General features: G+C 44.2%; 1 protein-coding gene across 20 annotated transcripts in view; it reads left to right on the plus strand.

The window, feature by feature from the left end:
- VWA3A (von Willebrand factor A domain containing 3A) overlaps positions 1–17811 on the plus strand; it is an 85963-nt gene that overhangs the window by 22535 nt on the left and 45617 nt on the right. For 11 of the 20 annotated variants that reach the window (XR_010323646.1, XR_010323647.1, XR_010323648.1 and 8 more), the window contains 6 exons: positions 1524–1647; positions 6156–6280; positions 6374–6451; positions 8967–9021; positions 15055–15153; positions 16699–16805. Coding sequence is in view for 17 of the 20 variants with exons in the window: in XM_064295663.1 (XP_064151733.1) it covers positions 1524–1647; positions 6156–6280; positions 6374–6451; positions 8967–9021; positions 15055–15153; positions 16699–16805 (588 nt within the window). In the remaining 3 variants the exon portion in view is untranslated. Of the gene's footprint in view, positions 1–1001; positions 1089–1523; positions 1648–6155; positions 6281–6373; positions 6452–8966; positions 9022–15054; positions 15154–16698; positions 16806–17811 lie in introns of all 20 variants that reach the window. The other 9 variants (XM_064295665.1, XM_064295669.1, XM_064295680.1 and 6 more) reach the window with 4 other exon arrangements.

A 17811-nucleotide genomic window follows, 5' to 3' on the forward strand; every position in this document is an offset into this window, starting at 1 on the left:
CACGGCTCACTCCACTTTTCTCTGACAGTCTTTTCCTGCTTCTAAATACACACAATGGTCTCACAGCTTTTAAATTTCTAATTCCCAGCAAAAGAATCTGATTGATCCATCTTGGATACATGTCTACCATTGATTCAATAAATGGTGATCAGTAGGCTATGGGGTCTCATCCGTTTGAGGGCAGACACAATACGCAGAGAGAAGAACCCAACCTCATCTCATTATTTTTTCCTTCCCACAACCCTGGTCTTGGAATCCCAGTGGTCTGGCCAAATGATCTTCTGTGGCTTACTTGGATAAGCCAAGTTCTTTCCTACCTTGGGGTCTTGACACTTGTCCTCTCTGCCTAATCTAGCCTTCACCATACTCTTAACATGGACCCCTCCTTTTCATCCTTCAAGAAGGTCGAAACTCAAAAGCCATCTTTCCTGACCACCTTACTTATGCAAAGTAGATCACTTCCCTGATTACTCTCTACCATATCATCTTATTTCTTTCTTTCATAGCACTTACCACAACTCGTAATTTACTTAATTCTTTAATATCAGCCCCTCCGTCCCCCCAAGAATGTAAGCTCTGTGAAGACAAAGACAATGTCTATCCCAGTGGTTCTCAACTAGGAATGATTTTGTCCCCAGGGAACATTGGATAATGTCTGGAGATATTTTTGGTTGCCACAGTCGGGAGAGGATGCTATTGGTTATCTAGCGGGTAGAGGCCAGGAATACAGCAAAATACCTTACAATGCACAGGAAAACCTTTACAACGAAGAATCATCTGGTCCAAAATGACAAGTCCCGAGGTAGATAAACTCTGTTAGATTGTTCACCATGGTATCCCCAGCATCTAGCACAATGCCTGACACCTAGTGGGTGTTCACTAAGTATTTATTGAATGAATTAATTGAAGAAGAGTTGAGCTGAACATAGATATACCCCCCAAAGCTGTTGTCTACATGCTGCATTTATCTTTCTCTTTTTCTGGTATTCTTTCCTCCCTAGGAAAATAAGCTTTGATGTTTGTTTTTTTTTAATAATGTCTGCACAAGTTTTCCATGATCAAGATAATAAGTTTCTGGAAAATCATTGGTAAGCATCTTCTCTGAGTTTACAAATGAAAAACCAACAATATTTTGCTCATGGGAATTGAGGGGAAATCTCTGCCTTGACGTGAGATTGGGTGAATAAATGGTCATTACATCACTATATCAGCGTGAGATTGGGTGAATAAATTGTCATTACATGCTTATATCTATGTGAGACTGGGTAAATAAACAGTCATTACATCATTATATCTACCTGAAGGCTTTAGTTATCTGCCAACCAGAATAATATAGTAAAATGTCTTATGAACCTGGAGTCCATATTTTATCAGGACTCTATGAGAATCCTTCCCAGTTACTGCACTGAAATAAAAAATGCTCCTGGAATTCCTTCAGGGTCTAAGGGAAAGAGAGGAAGCAATCGCAGTGTGGCGTCAAAGTTCAGTGCTGGGCATTGATCAAATCACTTTATGTCTTATAGCATGAGGAGAAACGGTGGCAGAGATCCAAAGCAGCCATTGAGCCCGAAGGATATCAGTGGACTTGACCAAAATCCAGACAATGGATTACTGGTTACACATGTCAACCAGACACAGGACTTACTGGTAAAGACCATTGTGCTTTCACTGAGAAGCGGTGCTCTCAAATCATAGTGAGGGAATGCAGGGTGTACTGCCTTCTTGGCCACACCATGAAATATTCAAGAGCATGTGAAAATTCTGCCAATGTTACCAAAGCCTAAAGTCTAAAGAATTTAATTCTAAAATTCCCCTTCCTGAGGTGTGTTTTTCTTTTAGAATTCCCCAAAATCTAGGCCCAGAGATCAGTTTCAGGGAGTGCTATTGGAGCAACAGGGTTATGGCAGAAGAATCAACCTCTAGAATTACCAGAACTGTGATTTTACACTCCATGTGTAAAAGAGCTGTCTTCCCAAGATGGTGAGTGGATTGTTTAGGACTCAGAATTTATTATGCCACGGAAACAGTTGTCATCAGTGGTTGTCAGGTGCAAGGCTAGCCTGTAACCCTTTCCCTCATCTACACTAGAATTTAAGTGTGATACCTTTGAAATGATAGTCAGTCAAAAACAGTAGAGTTATAATGCTGGCAACTAAACAATCAGGAAAATAGTCATATTTTACTTTTCTCATGTTTTGGCACTTAAGAGAAGGCCAGTTTAATTATGAAGGATGTGAGAAAAGGTCAATAGAGTCTTGAGACTCTAAAGGAATTTCTCAAAGGCTTCAGACATTGATAACATGGGTCAGTTCATCTAATTTCATATCAAAATGCATGACTTCCCAGGTGTATGGGAACTAATCTTAACATTTATCGGCTGTCTCTGGGGCTTCTGTTGCCTCACACATGAGCAGCAGTGGGACAGAGGGAAAGGATTGCCCCAACACAAAGACCTTACAGAGCTGTCCACTATGTGAAACACATTGTTGTTAGTTGTCATCCCGTCGGCTCCAAGTCATGGTGACCTTATGTATAACAGAACAAACATTGCTCAGTCCCACACCACCTTCATCGTCATTGGTATGTTTGAGTCCATTGTTGCAGCCATTGTATCAATCCACCTCATTGAGGGTTTCCCTTGCCTTTGTTGGCCCTCCGTTTTGCCCAACACAATGTCCTTCTTCAGTGATGGGTCCCTCCTAATGATGTGTCTAAAGTAAGCAAGTTGAAGTCTTGGACAATATGCTGTGATTCATAGGGTTTTCATTGGCTAATTTTTGGAAGTAGATTGCCAGGCCTTTCTTCGTAGTCTGTCTTAGTCTGAAAGTTCCATTGAAACCTGTCAACCATGGGTGACCCTGCTGGTATTTGAAATACTGGTGGCATAACTTCCAGCATCATAGTACGACACACTGACAGACAGGCTGATTTGTGTTATTTTGTGGATGTAAGGCACAAGGCACATACTTTAGTATGTTCAGTATGCCCTACAGGCAAAATCTATAATGTGTTTAATAGTGGATCTTCACATATTAATTATACAAAATCCGTGTCTTAAAATACCATAGATCATTTTAAATGTAGGAAAAATGGAAGAAAGGTGAGTTAAAAGTCTACTATGCTCTTTTTTTTTTTTATGCTCAGTGTTAATCAACCAGGGAGATGGCTTGGTTCTGGAAGATGAAGAGAGTGCCATCTAGTGTTCAGATGATATGCAGCAGTGTTGCCCTAAGTGTGGGACAGGTATTGCGGTTTTAAGCCAGGCTGCTGAAGGACAGGACGTTAATTAGCATAGAATCACCCAAGAATGCTCTTACTTTTTCAATCATTCTCTCTCAACCCTTCACGAAGAAAAGTCACAGTTTGGTGCTGGTTTAGAGAGGCAATATGGTGTCGTGGTTACCAGCATGACTTTAGCTATACTGCTTGAGATCTGCTCCACCACTTACCAATTGTGAGACCTTGGGCAAGGTACTTAAATTCTCTGTGCCTCAGTTTCCCTGTCAGTAAGCAGGGGTTAGTCATAGAAGCTACTCTGTCAAATTAAACAAGTTAATATATGGAAAGTGCTTAACAAGTAACAAGTGCTATTTAAGTGTTTGCTGTGATTATTAGTGTGTTTTCACACTTCTTTAACATTTCCCAATGTCTTTTTGAAACAGGGAGAGCAGGCCTTGGGTGCAGAACTTAAGGCATACTGCTCCATCTAGCTGGAATATATAACAGCAGCATTTTATTTTCATTATCTTTGTTTTATGATTACCTTCTACTTTTTTTTTCTACTTATCGTCAAACCTGAGGGAGAAATGAATCATCGATAGGAACTGTTTATGCAAGAATAATCAGGCATATGTTCTAGTCTGTCGGAGCTTTACAATGCCCAGATGACAGGTGAAGAAAGTGACTTTCCCAGTGTCACAAAGCTAGCAACTGAGGGACCCCAGTGAGCTCACTCCTTTCTTCATCTCTCCTGTACTTCCTCTATCCTTTATAGCCCATTCAGCCACAGCAGACATTTGCAACCCCTTGTCTGCCACCTAAAGTTCCCTGGTGGTGCAGTGGTTAAGAGCTTGATGGCTAACTAAAGGGTCGGCAGTTCAACCCCACCAGCCACTCCAGTCAGCTTCCGTAAAGATTACAGCCTAGAAAACCCTATGGGGCAGTTCTATTCTGTCCTCTAGGGTCGCTATGAGTCGGAACTGACTCAACAGCAGTGGGTTTGGTCCACCACCTCACCTGCAGTGAAAGCCCTAAGAAATACAAACCCATCAAAACTCACTTAGGGCTTGAGCAGGTGTCCAGGAGACAGGTGAAGAAGCCTTCTTTGAATCTGGATTGGGGTCCAAATGACTTAAACAGTGCTCGAGCCCATCGCACTGTGGTCAGATGCTGTGGGATGGTGTCTCTGACAGTGGACTGAACCAGCCTTCCCTTATGATGCCCTTCTATACCCTAAGTGAGTTGTGACCAACTCAGGCAACATTTAAGGCCCATCTCTACCACCTAAACAGAACAGTGATTGTGCTGGAGGTTCCTGCAGAACTCCCCACTGATCCGGGCCATGCACCCCTGTCCAGCCTCCTCTCCAGTCATACTATCCCTTATTCACTATATTCCAACCACAGAGGCCACCTTTCTGTTCTTCAAATACTCCAATCCCTCCCCACCTCCACGCTCCTGCCTGGGCTGTGCTTTCCCTAGTAATACACAGAGCTGGCTCCTTCTCATCCTTCAGCTCTCAGCTCAGAGAGGCTGTCTCCAACCCCCACCCCAACCTAAAGTGGCCTCCCCATCTTCACCCCCTCATCATTTTCTCTCACATTCCCCTGCTTTATTGCGAGAGCTCCTCCTTTCTCTAATTGTTAAGTACATTGACTTACTTCCTAGTTTACTGTCCCTCTTTCCATAATAGAATGTAAACTCCAAGAAGGCAAGAACGTGACTATCTTGTTCACATTGTAGCCCTAGCACCAGGAACAGTGCCTGACCTGTAGGAAAGGCTCAGAAATGCCCACCGGACAAAAGAAGGAAGACATGACAGCCTCCAGAAGAGGTGAAGAAGGCAAAGCAGACTCAGGGTCTCAGATCAGCACTCTCCACCTTCTGGCTTTTCCAGAAGGCATAGCCAGTAGTGAATGTTTGCCGTGAGCTACTTCAACTCCACCACCAAGGCTACCACCCATATCTTGAGTTTAGCACTATGTAAGCGACAGGCCCATCACTAGCTACAAGCAAGGGAGTGTCGTCTATTCCACAACCAAGGCTCCTCTGATGGCTAGGAAATTCTTCCCCTAAAACTGTCATCCACTGCCCCTACAACTCTCACCCACTGACTGCTCTTAGTTCTGGCCTCTGGGATGGATAGAATAAGCCCATTCCATCTTCCACCAGTTAGTGAACAAACGTTTGTTGAGGATCCCACAGCCTGACAGGGAAGCAGAACTCACACCCAAAAAGATAGAGAACAGATGTGTGGGAATAGGTCAAGACCAACAAACTGAGAGGGAGTCAGCCACCATCAATTGCATTTGGCAGAGGCTTGAAGACAGGCAGGGGAGTGGGAAAGCTTGGTTGTGAACAAAAGGGATGGCTTTAGGTATGTTCTGGTTATTGTCGGGGGGAGCTGGAGGCAGGCTAACTAGAAGTGGGGCATCTTATGTGATTGGTTTGTGGAGCGTTTTTGTCTTTCCCTGGTTGATCCTGAGTTGGAAGAGAAGGAAAAAATTAGGGAAGCTGGCAGTCACTGACCAAGTCCTGGCTGTTCTAGGACATTGGTCGTTTGGCTGCCTGGACTGGTTGCTGCAGAGGTTGTGGGACAGAGCTCTGTTGTCATGTATGTTCTAGCTATTGTCTGTTTGTATACTCAGTTTCCCGCGAGGCGGCATGTGGTGAGTGACCCTTGAATTGTCTAGCCACATACTGGACCCTTCAGGTGGGGATGAGGTGTGTTGGGGGAGAGTAGGTATTTCCAGGGCAACTAGCCCAGAGCACAGGCTTCCACATCCACCTGTTCCCTCAGCAAGGTGAGTTCTTAAAACAGATAAGCTCCTTTGGTGTTGGCAAGCCTTGGGTATCTGGGTGAAGGGAACCTAGGGCACCCTCAGCCTTGCCCTCTCTTTCCAGTATTCTGTTTGATTCTGGTTTCTGTCTTGCAGAAGCTGCAAGAGAGCGAGACCCAGCCTTCGGCTGGGGAGGACTCTGAAGATTGGCTTTCAACTCACAGTTTACAGTCTGAGAAACTCACCTTGCCTGACCTGATAAGTCAGGGCACAGCTGTCCTGTAAGTGTGAAGCCTCCCCTCACCTGCAAGCCTGTATGCCACACCCAGCCCCCTCGACCCAGGAGACCCCTTCATAAGGCTTTGCTTCTTTAGGGAGGAGAGCAGCAATGTCAGACAGAAAGTGCATTTCTCCACCCAGGTCATCCAGCATTTTGAATCAAAGCTTTCTGAGTAAGTATGTTTCTGTGCCCTCCCAACAACCCCAGGGTACAGAATTATCTCATTTTAGTGCCTGAACATAACACTGTTCAAACAGCAATCTCTGTAGAACCTTGGGCAGATTTCTTCCCACTTGAGGCCCAGTTCCTCTTTTCTGAGGACCCCTGGTGGTGCAGTGGTTAAGCACTCGACTGCCGACTGAAAGGTCAGTGGTTTGAACCCACCAGCGGCTCCTCTGGAGAAAGATATGGCAGTCTGCTTCCGTAAAGATTTGCAGCCTTGGAAACCCTATAGGGCAGTTCTACTCTGTCCTGAAGTGTCACTGTGAGTCAGAATGGACTCAGTGGCAATGGGTTTGGTTTTCCTCTTTTCTCAGATGACGAGGTTAGACCAGATCAATGTTTCTCAGCCTTGAAAATCCATGGTCGTTTTGGACGAACATAAAATCTCATAGCCTCATTTGATTTTTAATGGTTAAGAGTGATCACACTTTCATTGCCTAGTTGGTTGGGCTCATCCCTTTGCAGATGCAAATGTCAAAAATATGCATGCACCCCCACTCCCAAACCCCATTTTGATGGCACATTATACATGAAAATACACCCACACCTACATACGAACACACCAGCACACCTCTTGATGACCAGTAAACAGCATGATCCCTCAGATTCAATTCCAGCTAAGGGTTCTTAAAAGATTGTAAAGGTAGTTAATAAACCAGTGAACTAGGTGCTGACTCCAACTCCACGTGTGTCAGAATAGAACTGTGCTCCCCTGGGTTTTCAGTGGTTGGTTTTTCAGAAGTAGATCACCAGGACTTTTTTCCAAAGCACCTCTGGGTAGACATGAACTTCCAACCTTTCAGTTAGCAGCCGAGCCTGTTAACTATTTGCACCATCCAGGGACTCCGTAGCGAACATTTATTACTGTGTCAGGAATTCTGCTAAAGGCTGTATGCATTATCTTTTTTAATCCTCACAACAACTTGAAGTATAGTAGTATTTTCAGGCCAGTTCACCACAAGTCAGCTGCTAAATAACCATTCACCTAATGACCAAGTTTCCAAATTTATCAAAACATTTTAACAATAAATTTTGCAGCAATTTTTATGAGGTCGGACCGTTTAACCAGTTTTAAAGATTTCTGTGAAGTTTTGGTTGGTTAGTATTCATTTTGATTCCGGAGCAGAATGTTCAAGTCTATTCTGTTAATTGGTCATTAGGAAAACTGATTTTCAGAGAATTGGCTTTCAGTAAATTGATTTTTGGTGAATTGATTTAGAGTCCTGTTATTATCTTCGTGTTGGAGATGATGAAACTGGGGCCCAGAGACCTTACCGCATTTGTCCAAGGACACACAGCTCATAAATGGCAGAGCTGAATTTCAAACACAAGCATATCTCATTACAAAGCTCATACTCTTAGCTCTGTTTACCCACATGTATCCGTTATAACCCTACCCATCATCCACACCCATCATTTCACATCCAAAGGCCTTACTTGCTCCTCTCTAGGTCCCCAAATCCCACCTGCCCTCAGTGAGAGTGATTCAATTAAATTCGAGTGACCAAATCCTTACCTTGAGCACCTGTTGTGTGCTAATCTCCAACCAGCCATTGGAGTGGTTTGCAATAACGGAAATTCAAGAAGTTCCCCTGGCTACCTTAAACCAAAAATATCCCCTGGAGTCTTAAAACCAAACATGAGTTTAGCTTAAATAGTAAAGAATGTCTGCCTTGAGCATTGTGCTCTTTTAAGAACTATCTGTATGGGATCGAAGTGACAACAGCAACTCAGAAGATTAGGTAGGAGCCTTATGGGGCAGTGAGTTTATGTTAATGGGGGAGGAACAACTCAGAGAAGGAGGGTGAGAATGGTTGCACAGACTCCAAGAATGTAATCAATTTCGTTGAATTGTTCGTGTAGAAACTGTTGAATTGATGTATGTTTCACTGTGTATATTCTCAACAACAAAAAATAAATAAATATTTTTTAAAAAGAAGTTAAAAAAAAAAGTTCCCCTGGCAACTTTTCAGAAACTAAGTTTTTTATTAATCATTCTACTGAGACGTTTCTGCTGAAATGCCTCGACTGTAGCTTCAGGACCAGTTTTCCAAGAGACTGGAAATAGTCTCATCTGAGGAGACACAGATGTGAGCAAGTGTAAGAGTGTTCTTCCACCTTCCACATGAGAAAGCACTCCCCTATCCTGCACAGACCTACACTCACTTAGCAGCCTACCCCTCATTCCAACAAACCGGAGCCGGTTATAATGTACATTGATTACATCGCCAAAACAGCAGCATCTACACTCTTGAACCCTTTCACAATTCCCTCAGTCTTGTACCTGGTGCCCTGGCAAACTAATAGTCATATTATCTTTGCTAGATTTGCGTTATATTATCTTGAGTGCTTTAGACACATTTCAAAAAAAATGCCATCCGCACCTTCCTTCCGTGTACGTTAAGTGGCTGTGGCTCACTGATGAAGCTGACCTCGGGTGACAAGTATATCTGATGTTTTGGCAGAGCTATCGAACTCTATCAACAGAGAATTCAGTGGCTTACTGAAAACAGCAAGAAGGTAACCAACATAGATTTCGTTCTTTGCCCTCTTTCACTCATTCCATCTGTATTACTTAGAACTCTTTCCGTTGCAAATGATAGACCCCAACTTAAATTGGTTTAACCTAAAAAAGGAATTTCTGACCCTCAGGAATGAAAAGCTCAGGCACAGCTGTATCCAGATGCTCAAATGATGTCATCATTTCTCCTTGTCTCTGAGTTCTGTTTCCTCTGTTGTTGTTGTTAGATGCTGCCTGGTCTGTTCCTACTCATAGCGACCCCATGCACAACAGAACGAAACACAGCCCGGTCCTGCGCCATCCTCACAATTGTTGCTTGCTGTGCTTAAGCCCATTGTTGCAGTCACTGTGTCAATCCATCTCGTTGAGGGTCTTCCTTTTTTTGGCTGACCCTCTACTGTTTCCTCTCATTTGGTTTTATTCTTAGGAAGTCTCTCCTCAGGCTTGGTAAGGTGGTCACCAGCAGCTCTAAGCTTACTTGTCACCAGTTAGATAACTCCAGTGGAAAGGGACCTTACTTTCCTGTCCCAGAACATCCATCCAAACCTTGAGATTGACTCTTATTGGCCAATTTACATCAGTCACCACAGCCAAGGAGAGGAGCTATACTAACTGTCTAAGACTGGAACTAGTGCTCACCATGGGAAAAGCAGGGATGGGAGAAGTGGGGGGAGACTGGGTAAACCGAACCTAAACCTCATGGACTGGGAAAGGGAAACAGATGGTTGTACATGAAAACCATTGTGTTGTTACTGAAAAGGGGAAATGGATCCTGGACAGGTGAAAACAGCAAATGTCCACTAGACTATTTAATCTCAGAGCCATAATGACCTTCTGAACATAACTTTCCCAGAAAATTTGATTAAACGTTTTCCTCAAACCCTAAGAGTAGAATAGTGATCATGGGCAAATTAACCTTCGATTTTCTTTCTTATTTGCTTTAGCTTATTTTCCTCCAACTGATACTTCTCTGGCTCACTATTTGCCTTCACCCTTAAGTTATCCTCAACTCTTGTTTTAAACCCTGGGGCGGGCAGATGCTGAAATTCATGCTCCCCACTCCCATCTGCCACTTCTACACAAGACCAGTAGGTGATGTCATAGTACTGAGGCTGCCTGTCCTGACCGTTTCTGGGGTGTAGTCTACATCTCAGATCCAGAACCTCCTTCGCTTTCTTAGACTCCATAGCAGATGCATTGTTTTCAGCTGTGGCACCCCGTCCCCCCCGCCCCGGTTTCACGTGGTAACACAGGCAGAGAGAACCCCACCCATTAACCCATTGCTGTGGAGTCAGTTCTGACTCATAGCAACCCTATAGGACAGAGCAGAACTGCCCCATAGAGTTTCCAAGGCTGTAATCTTCACAGAAGCCGACTGCCACATCTTTTTCCCTCAGAACAGCTGGTGGGTTCCAAGTGCCGACCATTTTGTTAGCAGCCAAGCACTTAATCACTTCACCACCAGGGCTCTTTGGAAGAACCCAGAGGGATAAAATCCTCAGATACCCAGAAAACATTAATTCAGGGAATGTTGTTTTCACCTACCCATCCCCATCGCCCTGTGGCGGGGATAGATAGGTGCTTCCCACTCCTCCCCCCACCCTTTCTGATGGAGATACAGGGAACCATGAAACAAGCCCAGATTAGATCCCAGGGAATCAATGGCCCATAATTAAATCATCAGGCCTCTGAATGCTGAGGCAGCCTGAGTGATTGATAAGCCCTGACTGGAGAGAGTTCCAGATTGCTCTGTCAGTAAGGCCACAGGCAAGAGGGCTCACTTCTCTGGGTTTCTGTCTCTATAGCTGATTTATGAGACTAAGATTGATCATCTGGACATAAGTTTCCTTGAAAGTTTGCTTAATCATTTTCCTCACACCCCAAGGGTAAAATCGTGATCAAATGCAAATCAGCTATCGCAGGGGCTACAAACTAGTGGCATGCAGGCCAATTCTGGTTACAGCGACATTTTCTTTACAAGTGAGTTGCCAACATTTAGAAATCCTGGTGTTTCACCTTTATGTGTGCTTCTGGGCTTCTCTGGCATCACTGGGCTCCAATTCCCTCTGATGTACTTGTTCACTTATTTCTATGGGATACATTTCTAGAATTTCAGTGCTAGTGGTTAAGAGCTATGGCTGCTAACCAACAGGTTAGAAGTTCGAATCCACCAGCAGCTCCTTGGAAACCCTATGGGGCAGTCCTACTGTCCTGTAAGGTTGCTGTGTGTTGGAATTGACTCTAAGGCACCTAACAACAACATGTTTTCAATTACAAAACCTCTAATGGCAATTTCTTTTCTTTTCTTTTAAATTTAAAAGGAATAAAACTGACTCTAAATTTGAACAACTCCTGGCCCCTGAATTGTCAGTGTCCTAGGAAAAAAAAAAAAAAAGAAAAGACCTCATTAATTCAACAAATATTTATTGGGTGATACTTCGTATCAGGCAGTCTTCTAGGGTTGGGCATGCAAATCTGACCAGTACGAAGGTTCTCCTTCATGGAGTTTACAGTTCAGTGGAGAAGGGCAGACAATGAATAAATTAACAATTAATATGCAAGGTCAGTTAGTGATAGTGCTATAAAGAAAAATAAAGCAGGGTAGGGGAATAGAGTGTAGGATAGAAAGAGGGCTGTTTAGATAGAAGGACCAAGGAAAACTTCTCTGAGGAGAAGACATTTGAGCAGACGCCTAAAGGAAATGAGAGAGTAAACCATGGAGAGATCTATTCCAGAATGTTCCAGGCAGAGTAAACAGCAAATGCAAAGGCCCTGAGATAAGAACAAGCTTGACATTTTTCAGAAGCAGCAAGCAGGCCAGGATGTCAAACACAGAGTGAGCAATGTGTAGAGCACAGGAATGAGATTAGAAAGCTGGGCAGGTTCAGATCAATGAGGCCCTGGCAGGGTTTGGATTTTATTCCAAAGGTAAGGGTTTTAAGCAGGAGAGTGACATGCTCCAGTTTATGTTTCAAAAAGATCACTCTGGCTGTTGTGTGAAGTGACAGTAGAGGGCAAAGGTGGAAATGGGAAGACCAGGTGAGGTGAGAATGATGGTGGTTTAGATTCAAGTGCTCCAGTGATGGGATGAGAAATGCTTTGATTCAGGTGTGGATGGATTAGATAGGTTTTTGGTCAGAGTGCCTGGGTGAATGCTTAAAGCCATGAGATGAGGAAACTGAGGGAGGAACAGGCTTGAGGATGAAAACCAAGAGGTCTTGTTTTTAACATATAAAATCTGAGAGACATATTAGACACCCAAACAAAGACATTGAGCAGGCGATTGGATGTACATGTCTAGAACTCAAAGAGAGCTCTGCCTGGAGCAGAAACTTGGATAATCATCAGCATACCCATAACCCGTTGCCATGGAGTTGATTCCGACTCGTAGTGACCCTACTGGACAGAGTAGAACTGTCCCATAGAGTTTCCAAGGAGCACCTGGTAGATTCAAACTGCCGACTTTTTGGTTAGCAGCCATAGCATTTAACCACTATGCCACCAGGGTTTCCCATCAGCATACAGATGGTATTTAAAGCCATGAGAATGTATGAGATCATTTAGGGAGCAAGTGCAGGACAGTGGTTCTCAACCAGGGACAGTTATGTCCATCAAGGAACATTTGACAATGTATCTGGAGGCTTTTTTTATTGTCACAACTGGGGGTGGGGGTGCTACTGACATATAGTTGATAGAGGACAAGGATGCTGCTAAACATCCTACAATACAAAGGACAGCCCCATGCAACAAAGAAATACCTGGTTCACAATTTTAATAGTGCTGAAGTGTAGAGAAAGCCCTAGTGTAGATAAACAAGAGAGTGGAAGATAGAGCCCTAGCCCAGTGCTTCCCAAACTGTAGTCTGCCACCAAATCACCTGGTGGTCTTGTTAAAAATATGTACTCTACTAGGGAAGTAAGTCTAGGGTAGAACCCAAGATTCTGCATTTCTAACAAGTTCCTAGGTGATGCTGATGCTGTTGGCCCATGGACCACACCTTCAGCAGCAAGGTCCTTGGGCACTGCGATATTTAGAGTTTGGGATGAGAAGGAGGGTCTGTCTAGCAAAGAAGGTTAAGAAGGACTGACAAGTGAGGTGGAAGCAAAGGAAAGAGAACGCAGTATCCTGAAAGCCAAGTGCACTAAATGTTTCCAGTTGTTGAATTCTTGACAGTGAAACTGTGTCATATGCTGCTCAACGTTTGAGAAAATTGAGAATTTAGATTTGACCATTGAGTTTGTCAAGAGAGACTCCTGGTCATTTATCACTGTGAAAAGTGTGGTTTCAGAGGAGTGGCGATGTGAGAGCCTAATTTGAGTGGGTCCCAGAGAAAATGAGAGGGAAGGAAGTGGTGCTATAACAGGAAGCAGAAAAATGAGGTGGTAGCAGGAGGGAGAAGTGGGGTCTTGAAAGGTTTATTTCTTTCTGAAGATGGGTGATATTATAGCCTATTTGTGTGGTGATGGAAATAATACAATAGATAAAGAGAAACTGATGATCCAGGAGAAGGGATGATTAGTCATCTAGACCTGCTATAATAGAAATACCGTAAGTGGATGGCTTTAACAAAGACAAGTTTACTCTCTCACAGTCAAGTAGGCTATAAGTCCAAATGCAGGGCGTCAGCTCCAGGGGAAGGCTTTCTCTTTCTGTTGGCTCTGGAGGAAGATCCTTGTCCTCAATCTTCACCTGGTCGAGGAGCTTCTGAAGCAGGGACCGCGGGTCCAAAGGACATGCTCTGCTCCAGGCGCTGCTTTCTTGGTGGTATGAGGTTCCCAACTCTCTGCTTACTTCCTTTTCCTTTTATCTTTTGAGAGATAAAAAGTGGTGCAGGCCATGCCCCAGGGAAACTCCCTTTACATTGGATCAGGGATGTGACCTGGTAAGGGTGTTACAATCCCACCCTAATCCTCTCTAACATAAAATTACTATCACAAAATGGAGGACAACCACAGAATACTGGGAATCATGGCCTAACCAAGTTGATACACACATTTTTGGGGGGACATAATTCAATCCATGACATTAGGCAAGAAGGATAAGAGAGTCAAAGAGTTGGTTTTAGGTGGTTGAGCCTATGTAACTTAAAAAAGACAAAGTGTGTAGGCACAGGGGCATGGAGGCTGGTAGATTCTGCAGTGGGAAAATTAAAATAAACAAACAAAAAAATTCTCTTCTGGTTGCTCAGTGAGATTGGAGGCCAAATTATTTGCTAAGCATGCAGAAAAGGAATTGTTGGAGGCATGAGGAAAGACGAGAAGATGTAAGATAGTCATGTCTGAGATTGGTTGCTATGGGATGAAAGAAGTCTGACCAGTAAAGTGCCCAGTACAAAGTGTGGCATAGAGAAACACTTCTGTAGTTTTTCAATCAAAAGTGAATTGAACAGGAAAACTAGGTGTCCATTAAAGCAAGATATAAAGCGAAAAGCATCACATGGAACCTACTGCCCCGAGAGAACTATCAATTTCACATGAATGAAAGTTCCATCTCAGGATGCAGCTATAACAGGATGAACACTTATGTGTGGAATGAAACAACATTGGTACACGGGAAACAATAGCTGTTAGAAATGTAATGACACTCACAGCAATACCATTGCTGCCAGCAAGCTTAACACATCTGCCTTTGATTGGTAAAGTAGGCAGACCATAAGAAAGAATATAAAGAAATTAAATGAGATAAGCCAATGTAATCAGATATCAAACGTTATATCCTACAAAGGATGCTTTTCTATTGTTGCCAACTTTTCTATAATGAATGTGTGTTACCTTTATCAGAGTGGATGATAAATATTAGAGGAGACGAAGTTTAAATACGAGGCTGGCACAAATTAGGAGAAGATAATGCCCAGAGCTAAAGTCAAGATATTGGGTTTTGCTTTTTCCTTATAAAATGGGGCTTCCATCTGCTTCTTCTTGTTGAGGTGAGAATGTTTGCACCTCTGTCTCTCTGGGAGCTGCTTAGCGAAAGGTTTAAGAGAAGCGCAAACGTTTTTGCTTGCTCTTTCAGAATGCTCTGTTTGGTTTTAGGCATTTGGCCTCATCAAGGGAGCCAGAGTCGGCATCCTCATTGATTCGTCAGTGGTCAACAGTGGTCCTCAGAAAGAAGAGCTCCAAAACGACCTCATGGTAAGTCAGGCACAGAGAAGTACCTGGAGTCACCCCTCCTCTCCTCTTGGGGAGCTTGCTACAGGGCTTTGTTATTTTGTCACAGCAAGTGCAAAATATGTCTTATAAAGAACAGTTCACAATTAATTAGCACCTACAGCTAAAGAAGTGTGTTGAGCTGTGAGAGACTCAACCACAGAAGTTATCAGCTGCAGTGTGAACTTCTAGTATTCTCACCATAGCAGTACCTACCAACTAGAACGTGCCTCAGGGGCCCACAGTTCCCTGGAAAGAGGATGTGAAGGCGGGACTCAGTTGGAGACTGGCTGCAGCATACCTTAGAATGGGGCTTCCTGGCCTTTTCTAGAGGGAGGAGCTATTCTAGTTTCTTTGGCTTGTCCCTGAAGGAGACAGTATTGGCAGTCTGAGTCCATGAGAGGGAAGCGAAGAACTCTGGAGTCAGGTGCTGGAGTCGAATCCCAGCCACCTCCACCATTTTTGGGCTGTGTGACCGTGTTACCTAATCCCTCTGTGCCTTAGCTACCTCCTCTGTAAATGGGAATGGCACCTCATAGGGTTGCCGTCCGATGAAAGGAGTTGGAGCAGTAAAGTGCCCAGAGCATAAATAAATAAATAAAGTGCCAGGGCATACAAAGCCCGGCTTCTGTAGTCTCTGTGAAGTAACATGGAGGGGCTGTTTTCTTATGGGAACCCCTAGAGCTTTGCGTGTGGACCATAGCAGCAATAGCCTGTTCAAGGACCCTTTATAAAGCTCAATATGAACCACTCACCCAGGCTTGTTCCCTGTCCCTGGTCTCAGCCTGTGTCAGGGAACAGGACTTTGTCAGTTCAAGTTCCCCTTCATGACAAGGCCACAAAACCAAGTTTCCAAAAGTCCACCAATGGGTCTAATATTAGCGAGGGCAAGACTCATGTTAGTGGCATGCAGGTGAAATTTCCAGCTGGCCAGAAAGAAGGGGGAGGAGTTATCTTTACTGTTGGCTACTCATCAGCTACTGCTTGGGAGTGTCAGTCTGCTGTCACACCCATCACTCCCATTACTCCATCCCCAGATCATATACCTAGGAGAGAAATCACTGCCCCCCACCTCTGTCCTCCCTCCCTGGGTGCTGCAATTAAGTTCCAAGGATGCAGCCGTAGTGCATGCTGAGATGGCCAGCTAAGACCCTCATTGCACCCATACCCCAAGATCCAGGGTGCAGCAGCCGTAAGGTGCTGCTCCAGGAGAGAACTTGAGTTGTCAGCCAATGGAAGTGAATGAGGACACAGTCAGGGTGGTCAGAAGACCCATGCCCCACTCCCACCAGACACACAGTCATGGAACAAGCTGGGACGAGCAGCTAGTGTGCACATACCACCGGTCCCTAGCTGGGAGACACAATGGGCAGAAAGCAGATGTCATCTTTGGGGTGCTAAACTCAAGCAGCCCCGTTTTCTGCATAGCTCACACTCAGGCCCTCAGGGTCCAGCCAAAGCAAGAGAGGGGAAGCCAGGCTCCTCATTTCCCTCTGGCTCTGGGAGCAGTGCAGTCCTTTTGTCTGGCAGAGACTTATTGATGAGCAGCTGAGCCACAAGGAGAAGCTGTACGTCCTCTCTTTCAGCACCACCACCAGGGCCCTCTGGCCAGACCCAGTGGAAGTCAGCACCTCCACGTGAGTGGCCACCCCGCCTACCTGCCTCTGCAAGGATGTTTATTTGTTCATTTTCTTGCCTAAATGTTAGTGTCCTTGTTGTATGAATAAAGCTCAAACCCCAAGATCCCAATAGATACAGAGATAGTTCACAAAAGGGGAAACATAGGTAGCCAACACCTTTTGGAAAATGTTCACCCTCGCGAACCATCCACAAAATGAAAGGCAAAACATCCACGGGACACCATTTCTATTCAACTAGCAAAGGACAGCTGTATTATTATGAAAATAACACATGGTCATTTTTTTTTTTTAAATCAAAGCAGTACAGAAGAATAAATGATGGCAAGTGAGTTCCCCTCCGACCCCAGACTCCCAATCTCGCCTCTCAGAGGTGACCAACAATAACAGTGTCTTAGATCCGCTTCCAGAGACAGTCTATGCGCAAACACGCAGCTATGTGCTTATCCTCTTTTATTTAAACATAAACAGAAGCACATAACACTGTTCTGCACCTTGTCTCTTTCACCTGACAGTAGATCTTGAATATCGTTCTCTATATTTTTTATATATACATAGCTACCTCACTATTATGGAGGCATGATGATACAGTGGTAGCATTTTTGCTTTCCATGCGGGAGACCCAGGTTCAATTCTCGGCCATTGCACGTCATGCACAGCCACCACCCATTTGTCAGTGGAGGCTCCCGTGTTGCTGTGATGTTGAAGAGGTTCAGCGAAGCTTCCAGACTAAGATGGACTAGGAAGAAAGGCCTGGCAATCTACTTCCAAAAATCTAATGAAAACCCTATGGATCACAATGGTCCAATCCACAACCGATCATGGGGATGGCACAGGATCAGGCAGCATTTTGTTCTGTTGTGCATGGGGTCACCATAAGTTGGGGGCTGACTTGACAGCAACTAACAACAACAACTTCTTTATTTTTAATGGCTACATAGATTTCCATTGCATGGATGTACTATAACGCGTTTAACTATTCCTTTGTTTGGGGACTAGTTTATAG

Source organism: Loxodonta africana, chromosome 12, assembly GCF_030014295.1.
Source record: "Loxodonta africana isolate mLoxAfr1 chromosome 12, mLoxAfr1.hap2, whole genome shotgun sequence".
In the NCBI taxonomy this organism is placed as follows: Eukaryota; Metazoa; Chordata; class Mammalia; order Proboscidea; family Elephantidae; genus Loxodonta; species Loxodonta africana.